The sequence below is a fragment of the Bombus vosnesenskii genome, unplaced genomic scaffold (assembly GCF_011952255.1).
Source record: "Bombus vosnesenskii isolate JDL3184/JDL3185 unplaced genomic scaffold, Bvos_JDL3184-5_v1.1 scf7180000013267, whole genome shotgun sequence".
NCBI classification, from domain to species: domain Eukaryota; kingdom Metazoa; phylum Arthropoda; class Insecta; order Hymenoptera; family Apidae; genus Bombus; species Bombus vosnesenskii.
The window spans coordinates 5,943,410-5,953,963 of record NW_022882927.1 but is presented as its reverse complement, the minus strand read 5'-3'; the positions used below and the strand labels follow the sequence as shown (position 1 = coordinate 5,953,963).

General features: G+C 37.9%; 1 protein-coding gene across 2 annotated transcripts; it reads right to left on the bottom strand.

Annotated features, from left to right (window-relative positions):
• Positions 1-1,868: 1,868 nt before the first annotated feature.
• Positions 1,869-8,551, bottom strand: LOC117230834. Of its 2 annotated transcripts, XM_033488692.1 has the most exons (6): positions 6,512-8,551; positions 4,925-5,127; positions 4,231-4,578; positions 3,427-3,429; positions 3,106-3,186; positions 1,869-2,285 (listed from the first exon to the last, which is right to left on the bottom strand). In XM_033488692.1, exons 1-6 carry the CDS (start codon positions 8,262-8,264, stop codon positions 2,085-2,087), a joined length of 2,589 nt encoding a protein of 862 aa, XP_033344583.1. In that variant the 5' UTR covers positions 8,265-8,551; the 3' UTR covers positions 1,869-2,084. The 2 variants fall into 2 exon arrangements, with proteins under 2 accessions (XP_033344583.1, XP_033344584.1); XM_033488693.1 differs by lacking the exon at positions 3,427-3,429 and having other exon boundaries at positions 6,512-8,550.
• Positions 8,552-10,554: the final 2,003 nt, after the last annotated feature.

The window sequence follows — 10,554 nt, the reverse complement described above, 5'->3', positions numbered from 1 at the left end:
GTACAGGGCTGTATTTATTGTCGACAGTAGACTACGACAAATAAATCGCAACTGCTGTGTCTGGTCTGCGAACAATCGCAGAATTACTATACGTCTTTTCTTATCATCGAACTAAAAACAACCGGATATCCTCCTTCTTACGTTACGCTTGTGACAATCAGCCGTTTATATCGCGAGGAACGATAAGATTTTCTTTTTTTATGTTATGCGGATTGATTAGTTCGCATTCGCGTGCAGTGTCGTTCGCTCGATAAAAATAACGTTCGACACCTGACACGAACCGCACGAGATGGATTCTAAATTTTCTGCGAACTTTGATTGTAAATTGAAAATTTGAGGTTGAACGCTCATAGTTCTGGAAAATATTAACACGTTCCGTGCCGGGTGAGAATTGAAAGTATCGGTGAAGTTTTAAAGTAAAAAGAATTTATCGTAGAATATCTAGATACGCGTAGAAAATAGGCGGCGATTCTTTGTAATCAAGTTTTTCTTTATTGCAAGTAAGCTTCTCTTTATTGTAATTTCGCATCTACTGAAACTAGAGTACTATCCATTTAAATCGTCACAAATTACAAGATATCCTTATCACTTTCTAGAATTGGTCACGTGAATCAGTCCTCGATATCATCTGTAATTCGTATCGATGATGGTAACGTTCATATTTTCTGCCTTACCGATATAAGATTTCTTTAATTAGTTCCTCGAGATTCTTACATTTTTCATTCATCAAAATGAATTCATCAGAATGTAACCATGTTTGAAGTAACTTCTATTCCTTAAAAGAATTTTATCGTGTATTTTAATCATTTCCATTTTTCTTTCTTATTTTTCTTTTTTTTTTTATTTTACACATTAATCTCAAAGCATAGTCAAAAGTTAGTTTAAAATAATCAGTTATAGAAAAGTAGCGATTTCTCTGAATCTCTGACATTTTGAAAAGCGAAAAGAATACTATTAAATCTCTGATAAAAATTCTACTTTCTGTCATAAGAATCGTTTCGTCGTCGAATGAATCATACGGCACGGAACTCGTTAATTTTAAGATGCCAATTTCAATAATTCCTCGTTAAAAGAATCGAATAATACTCCGCGCTTCTCTATCCATGTCTAAATCGATCACATTCTAATCGCGTTGTCAGCGTAACGTTCGCTCTCAGAATACGCTCCAAGGTTGGCTTCCTACCAGACACGAAGGAATTCGTAATCAGGTGCGTTTTCTGTGGCGACTACGGTGCAGCCAGCGAGAGTCTTAGTAACTGGTGGATCCTATGACTTGAGCCGTTCGATCAAAGTGACCTGAAAGTGGTTAACCCGAATTTGAGAAATTTTTGAAATTTTTCGCGCCAAAGCATTCGATCGATCCTTATTTAAATGTATAATTTCGTCAATTTTCTCTGTATTTTGTTTCATGGACTAAACCAAATAAGCCATCCAAAATGGATTTGCCAAATAAGCGGCTCATTTAGCATTCCTGTGTGTCCCATACGGAGCATGAAAGTTTCGATTAGCCGTTTCTACGGCGACCAGAAACGCGATCTACAGTGGCGTGCAAAGTTTTCCGGCCAAATACATTTCCCACCTTATATTTCAAAAACGATATTTTAAAGAGTTTCAGGCAATATCGTGCATAAACTATACGGCGTTTGCGTATCCCGATATTACTTGAAGCTTTTCCAGATATCGCTCTTCAAATACGAAGTTAAAAATTCAGTCTGGTAGTAAATTTTTTCACGCCACTGTACACCCTGTCCAAGGTACCACGATCGATCGGGACGATGATCGTGAACGATCGTTGAAAATTCAAGCACCAATTTCAAAGTGAATTATTCGTATGCGTGTAATTTTTATCGATTTCGTTTCTCCGCGACCTCGACTGATAAATGAATCGAGTCGAATTGAGACTCGTCGTTGCCTGTTTAAGCGACCGGACGAACAAGACTTATTGTTTTAAAGGCGAAAACGCGCGTGTTAACGGTGCTCGGTGTGCGAACGCAGCGATCAATCGGATAACTCGACTAGTTCTTTTTTTTTTTTTCTTTTTTTGTTCCTTTGGATTTTTTTGGCTTTTGGTAGAAAGTTCTTATTTATAAGTCGACGTCTTCCTGCTTGGCCTTTGGCGCAACCTTTTCACCACTGTCGGACTCTTTGATGGTAGTGTGAACGTCAGCGACTTCGACCGGCGGAGGAACCGCTGGATTCACTGATTGATCCTCTTCCGCAATCTCGAAGCCAATCGTCGCTCCAATCTTCTGACTCGCCTGTTTGAATGAGTCTGATAGCATCACCTGTTGACCAGATTAATTGTCAAGCGTTAAAAGCGCGATAGTATGGGGCGCTATAGATGTAGGAATAATAAAGAGTAGAATGTGTTAGGTATAATAGAAGTTAATATTTCTTCGATATTCTAAATTAGATTACGTTGTTATTGAAAGTACGCTAGATTAGTAAAGTGTAGAAAAAGCTTACAAAAGTCTATTTAATTTATATTCGATTAGAAAATTTAGATTATTATGGGACAAGTTATTTACATGTACATGCATATACAGGGTGGTTGGTAACTAGTGGTACAAGCGGAAAGGGGGTGATTCTACGCGAAAAGAGAAGTCGAAAATATAAAATAAAAAAATTTTTTTTTTTAATTCTTCCATCGAGACAACGATCTACAGTGAGATCCGTTATAACGAGACGCGATAAAGTGCACGCGTACCGAGCGAAAATTCAAAGTCGATTTTCTCGAAAACAAAGCCTCAAACGAAAAATGTTTATTCTATATTTTCGACTTCTTTTTTCGCGTAGAATCGCCCCCTTTCCGCTTGTACCACCAGTTACCAACCACCCTGTATATTATTAACTATAAAATTAAATTGGATTATTGTATATAAATTATATGTACATTATGTTATACCATTTATATCACATTGTAATATTATACTATGGATTAAATTGGATTACTAGATTTTCATTAGATTAGAAAATATTACTATTATAAGAGATTTAGAAAATTTGTTAATTTACATTGGATTATGAGATTTAGATTATCGCGGGTTAGATCGGATTATTAGATTTTTTTATTTCTTTGGAAAATAATTAGTGAAAAATGCGTACCTGTACGACGTTGATGCACATAGACGTGAGGGCCAGGCCGAACACCAGGTATATTATCGAACACATCATGTATATGGGATGCTAGATCAACCAACCAATCAATTTGTTAATATGTGCGCGTGTATTCTGTCATCGGCGGTTTTTTTTTTTTTTTGTTTTAATTTTCTCTAAGAAAACACGTGCAATTGTGCCGAAGTGAGATTTATGCGAAAAGCATGTACGAAATAGTGTGTATATACGGTGATGTGCATTATTAGTTCTCTTTAGAATTTGTGTTTGTTTGTCTGTTTCTTGATTAACTTTTTGATTTTCAAAGCTTACCGTCTGAACGCCACCGTGAAAGGGACAAGCAAAAGAATAAGTTAATTATATAGCTCACTGAATACGAATCTTGGGGACAAAGGTACATTCCATCGGTCAAATATAAAGCAAACGCTAATCGCAAATGAAAATCGAAGAATGTACATCGAAGAGACACGTTCTGAATTTGATAAGTTAAAATTGGTAAATTTCAACCACGTTGTATAACGATACTTCGTAATACCGCGTAATATCGAATTTCCTCTATTCGTTTGTACAGAGAAAAATTAATAATTAATAATTAATTAAATTTGCTCTCGGTTAAAGTAAGATTAAGATTGTTTAATTCAACGAATCGCTTATTAAGGTAAATAAAAAGATAAGGGCAAATGATGTAAAATAGTAAGCTTCTAGGATTCGTAAAGTTCCTTCCTTTTCCCCGAATTTCATTAGATAGAAATTCTTACCGTTTCTTTTCCAAATTTCTTTGAGTTAAAAGCTCGACGAAATAGAACAAATACTAACATTGCATAAATCAAAATTTATACCGTTATCCATGGATTACGTAACGTTGTCCCAGCTTACAAAATTCTGAAAATTCTCTCACACGATATGACTAAACGCTGCGTATCCAGCTTTGAGTTAGAAGGAAACTGTTATTAACTGTTCGATCGAACGTGTCTCTTGGAATCAGTCTAGCAACGATCGAATCGATCTCGTCGTTTAGGGAAGGCGAAACGAGCGGGGCGTGATGCAAGATATAAAAACGACGACTGAAATATCGTCGAAGTAAAAACAAAAAAAAAGAATGCGAAGAATTTTCACCTTTGGCACGTAATCGCCGAAGCCGATAGTGCTCATGGAGATGAAAACGAAGTAGAAGCTCTCGAAGAAGCCCCATCCTTCCGATAAACAGAACAATGTGGCGCCTATGAAAATGTAACCGAGTAGAATGAAGATGGCAACAGAAATTGGTAGATTAAATTCGTCGTCGATGGCGAACGCGGACATCGCCGGTGTCCCTGGTGTGTCAGGCACGTTTCCATCCAAGTTGAGCACCGTTTGAGATTGCGGAGCCTGCTTTTGTATTTCTTCGATATCCTCTGGGTTAATCTGCGAGGGCCTCTTAAACGTTGCTAGGTCGTAAACTAATTGCACGCCTTTCATCACTTCCTGTTTACCGAAGACTTAATCAGTGAAATTAGAAATCACAATGTTGCAGTCGATGGAAGCTTGGTATAAGCTTGGTGAGCTCGCGAGATACAAGGTCAGAAGGTAGAACACGTGATATTCGATTATTGCGATAATGCTGTGCATTGACTTCTTGCGGAATTTGACTTTAATTTTAATTGTCTCGATAAAATTTATTCTTTTTTTTTCTATGATTACGATGATATATTAGAAAATGCAACAAAGAGTGGTTAAGAGTGGAAAATTGCTTTTCCTTTTAGGATGGAAATAAAACGAATAGGAACCAAAAGTCACAAGACGATCGTTCTCTATGATTTTGAGATCTTACCTGAACAGGTACGGTTCGACGAACCTTGCGACAACTTCCGGTATAATACACCCTTCGTACGAACGCCCAGAGGAACTTGATACCACGCGTGAATAATTTGCCAAAATCGGCTAATATTATCAGAAACATCGGGATACCGAAGATAGCGTAAACTATTGTGATGGCTCTTCCGGTGGTGGTACTAGGTGAAATATGTCCGTATCCTAAAATAGAGCGACAGATTGGTAAAGTTGAGGTACTGTAACGACTGGAATCGCATGATTCATATTCGGTAATGAGAATTAAAATTTTAGGCTCGAACCTCGAGAGTTTCACATCTCTATACATATATTTCTATGGGACAAAAATAAACCTGAGAGATACTAAATACGCGGTGGTGTTCGGTCTAAGTTTAGCAATTTTAGTGGTACAATTTGGCGGTCGTTTGCTCATAAAGTGGTCGAATTCTTCGATAATAGAACTTTCCTTTCAAGTATCTCGTTTATGTAAACGATTATTGTTTGGAACTGTCTGTTCCTCATGAACTTTGGGATCGTTCGTTTCGATGAAACGAAATATTATGAAATTTGATTTTCTGTTTATTAAATTCGAATCGATCGGATAGCCGATGTAATTTGTATTTCGATTTATCGATAATTGCTGGCTCTGTGCTCATCATATCGATCTAGATTCAAATGGTTACGCATATTCGCAAATCATATAAATTTAATATTAAATTTCTACTGATTAAAGATTTGTAAGATCGTGAGTACGAAAAATGAATTATTGTATAACGTTGTTAGATTTAATTTAATATTCAATCTGTTAGCAATATTGTAATATTACGTTTTTACTAATTAAGGGTTATTAACAATCCAAATATAAAATATGGAGCATTCAACTTATCGGCAATATTTCATTTCACAGATAATTTCCAGCTTTAATTGTCGTCGTTTTATTAAATATGATTAAAAAGATTATGTAAATTAGAAACCATTCGTTGCTTCCCATATTAGATTAATTAGATTTCTACTGATTAGTAATTTCTAAGAGACTAAACATAAAAGCCGAATTATAACTTCGCTTAATTCATTGCATCATGAATGTTTGAATTTCGTTTCCCTGGAAATTGCCAATTTTACTATGAAATATTTAGTGAAATTAGATTAAAGAGATATTTCGTGATATCAAACTACTCTCAAAAACCGTGTTTCATAGTCATTGTTAATCTAAACACGAAATCTGTTAGATATCCATTCTATTACTAATATTTAATAACAACGTATCCCTCCATGACACCAAATCCTCAGAAGTTTCAAAATCACGATATTCCTTTCCAGAATGTAATAAATTCCCAAAGTCCCCTACGAACTTATCATTCTTGAAAAATTTAGGCCGCTGACACGAAACGCGTGCGCATTCAGCTTTTGACAATGAAGTATACAACCCACAATCATCGTCTGTACGACTATATCAGCCAGTTAGGAAAATCAATACGGAACTTATAAGAGCTTTTGCGATAACCATATCTCTTCGCATCGTCGCACATCGATTTTATATTTTCCTTCGATATTTCCTGTTATCCCAGAGCTATCCGCATTTTCTCACCGATAGTGGTTATTACTGTCAGACAGTACACGACAGCGTTGAGAAAGCTCCAACTTCTTTGCCCGCTGTATGTATGAACGCCCGCTTCGTGAGCAGTGTGCAACTGCTCCTCAAACTCCATTAACTTCCGGCGAGCCATGCTCTTCCAGTCGTCTTCCCTCAGATTGTGACTGTAGTTCCACAAACTATCCAGGAAATCTCGTTTCACGCGTTTCACGCCGCATTTGTAGAACGTCTCGAATGCACCCTCGGTGAACCGGAAAATAAACGCGCCCAAACCACAGTAGATCATCACCAACATTAATTCTGACAAGCAACGATTTCTCAATCCTCTTACAATTTGTGCTTCCCGAGGATTTTGCGCGACGAACGCCTTAAACTCTGCAACCACGTCTTTCATTGCCCTTAAAAAGTCCATGAAAGTGACTTTCACCGGTTGGTCCAGTCTTACTTCTAAGAATTTGTCTTCTGTTTTAACTTTTGTCGGTTCTTCCTTTTGTTTTGGTGGTTTGACTTTCTCTGGTTCTTCGTGGTCTTCTTTCTTCTCTGGGTCATCGTCTTCTTTGTCTTCCTTTTTCTTGCCAAAGAATGGCAGCCAAGAAAACCAACCTTTTCTTCTCTCAGACTCTTTCAGCTTCTCGATAGATTTCTCGATGGCTTCTTGTTCCGTCTCTGTGAGCGGTGTACTGAATTTTCTTCTTCTCAGCGACTTTTCTTCTTGAGCATCCTCGAACACATCCGGAATATCGGCATCGAGGATGTTCTGCTCTCTCTTCAGATATTCCTCTTGGGCTCTAGCGAAATCTTTCATTAGACTGTCGTTACTCAAAGGAATTATCTGCTTCTTTATGTCAGAGGAGGATCTCTTCATCGAGATTTCTTCCGTTTGCCGAGGGAAAGATTCGCTTTTCTTCATTTTACGATCCTCGTCGGTATCGTCAGTTTGACTGTGAACTCTAGAACGTCCTCTTTCAGGTTTCGCTTGATCGTCTCCCTCAAGCTTCTGTTTACTGGACTTCTTCTCCCTTGGAGGCTTCTCGATCGCCTCTTTTACTCCAACTTCGGAATCACCGCTGCTAATTTTCTTCGAGGAACTCTTCTTTATTCTAAATCTCCCTGTTTCCGGCGATTTAGTTCTTCTCGGATGCCTGTCTATATCCTCCATATCGCTAGAGTCAGTCGACTGACCGTGTCTCTCCATTCTTTCCCTCGACTTCTTCTTCAAACGTCTTTCCACCTTCCTCGGTTCAATCGGTTGATCTATATCACCATCAATATCCTTTGAGCTCGGTATAGCATCCTGATACTTCGTAACAACTTCTCCACTCTTGGTCGCTTCCTTCACTGGACTTCCGTTATCCACTTGGCTAGCCAATTCCTTCCTTACCGACTGTGCAGTGGTCTCATCTTTAGCGTCACTCTCACGTGCTTGCGATTCTTTCTGAGGAGAAGCAGAACTCTTCTTCTCTTCGCTCACCTTTCTACCATCAACGTCCTTGACCTTGCTTGGACTCCTCTTCTTTCTCTCCTCGACCTTCAGCTGCAAATCTTCCTCCTTGCTTCTCTTCTCCCGATCCTCCAACTCGGTCCGCTCAGCATCCTCCGCCATCTGCTCCATCCTGGCGCGTCTCGCCTCTTCCTCGTCGTCGGAAGTTTCCACCAATCGTTGGTTCCTCGAGGAAGGGTCCGGTGTCTTCTCGCGCCTTCTGGCCGCGGCTTTGCGCCGCCTGTGTACTGTGTAACTGTCCTCCATGTCTCAGGACACGGAGAATCGGTACAGATGGAACGCGGGACAAAATCGAACTGTTGGTTTGACGCGAAAACTGCACGATTGCGTCTTGGTTGGCCCCGGTGCAGACGGACACCGAGACAGAAATAAAACAGAGGCTGCTCCCACCACGCGCTACCAACGGAACCAGATGGTTTTGCCGCAGCGGGTATCGAGCGAAGGCGCCACGCGAATCGCGCGCAACCAGGAGGCCAACGACGCTCGGGCGTCGCGGTGCCGGCCCTGCAGCTACTGCAACCCGTTCAACGCCACCCGAACCTGCAATCGGTTACTGTTACCACCACTCTCTCCAACCGCTATGCGGAGCTTTCTTCGAGGCTACCCGAGGCGTAACGTTATCAAGCGATTGACGTCATGGAACATGATTTTAGGGGTTCGGCGGTTTCGAGGAAAGAAAGATATTACGCTAAGTATGCTATTGTCACGGTGTTAGCTGTGTAGTAGATCGTACGAAGCATTGCTTCGGGGATAAGCCAAGGTTTATGGGTACTTGAAGATGTTACCGAGGAGACTGTAAAAGATTTAGTACTTTTGTACGTGTTCTTTTTAGAATAACTTTTTTCTAAACTATAGAAAAAGTCGTTCTCTTGTGGGTTATTGGATATGGTTTTTTTGGAAATATAGTTTTCTTTACAGTTTGTAATACGAACATAGTTTCTCTATGGGTATGGAGGAAATTGTCTGTTATCGGGTATTATATTATTATGATAGTAAAAATGAAGTTTTTTATGACAATGGGGCAAATTGTTGTTATCAATTACTGCGTAGGTTATAATAGAAACCTAGCTTTTTTTATGTCTATGAGAATTTGTTTTTTATCAATTGTTGTATACGATTATAATAGAGAAATTTTGTTCTGATATGCTTTCGTAAAGACACGTTGAAATTCCAGACTGGTTTAGTTAAAAATAGACACATTTTCTGTTTCTTTATCTGATCATTTGTTGAAACAGAATACTGCGTATACGCATTGTAAAGAATGAAACGATTATTTAAACGGCACAGGTGCTTTCAACGATCCGTTTTACCGAAGTAAAAGCGCAATTGAGAAGAAACTCTATAGTATGTGTATCCTTACATGTAAAAAGAACAAAAGCATATGTTGTGATCTAAATTCTATATGCAAAATTTCAATATATCAAATCACTAGTCTGCAGAATAATTTTATGGCTATTGAACATGATATTTATTAAGCGTATATATAAAACAAAATGTAAAAAAGACTGAAATGTGACAGAACCTAATTTAACGTTACAGAAGAATCGATTTGCACAGATATAATATAAGAAAGAATTTATTTATAACGATCCTTGGAACTTTTCGTGGAAGTTTCATGATTCTCGTGATTCTTAGAAGTCGCACGCTTACTCGGAGGTAAAACATTACGAATATTAGTTTCTCAATGTGTGCCATATTTTTTAATTATATAAATCTGACTGGACTAGAAGATATGATCGTAGCAATTCTCCTAAATCAAATCACAGAAGTTTTTACATAGTTATACTCTTAAATGTCAGTTCAGAACAAGATTAACCTACGCTGGCAAACTTTTATGATCTCTACATGATCAGCATAAAATTTTAACATTTTTTCAAGCTTTCTAGTTAGCATAATCGCATGAAGAAGGCGCGTAACTGTTCACAAATGTCAGAACGATTTACTTAATTGCTTTTTTATTTAGATATCATGAAAAGCGTTATAAAAATTTTACAACGAACGTTAAATAGATACCACTTAAATATTCCTTTCATCGAAATGACTGTCGTGGCTTTTAACTGAAAATATTAAATGTCGATTTTCATAAAATATCTGCTGAAATTTATTTTATTTAATAATTAAACAATGTTTTGTTTGTTAATTAGCGATGAGGCATTTACATCATTTTATACGTGTTATTCTATAGATGTTTTCCAAGTTGAAATTGTGACGAACTTAACATAAAATTAAAAGCATCGTTGAATTCTATCTGACCACTGTTTCGGTAAAAAAAAAAGGAGTTTTCAAGATCCCCACCCTTCGTCTCGCAATCAATTTAAAATTACTTCACACTTTCTTCTCATATCATATATGTTTGAAACTTTGAAACTTTCCGGCCATCAAGATTTTCTCATTTGGAGCATCTTTGCTTAAATTAACGCGGAATTAAATCGCATCATTTCAGCGAAATGCTAGTTTTCAACTTAAATCTGTTTTCACTTCACCTTGCGGATTTTCTTGGTAATTTAACTTTCGCGTCTTTTCATATTGCGATTTC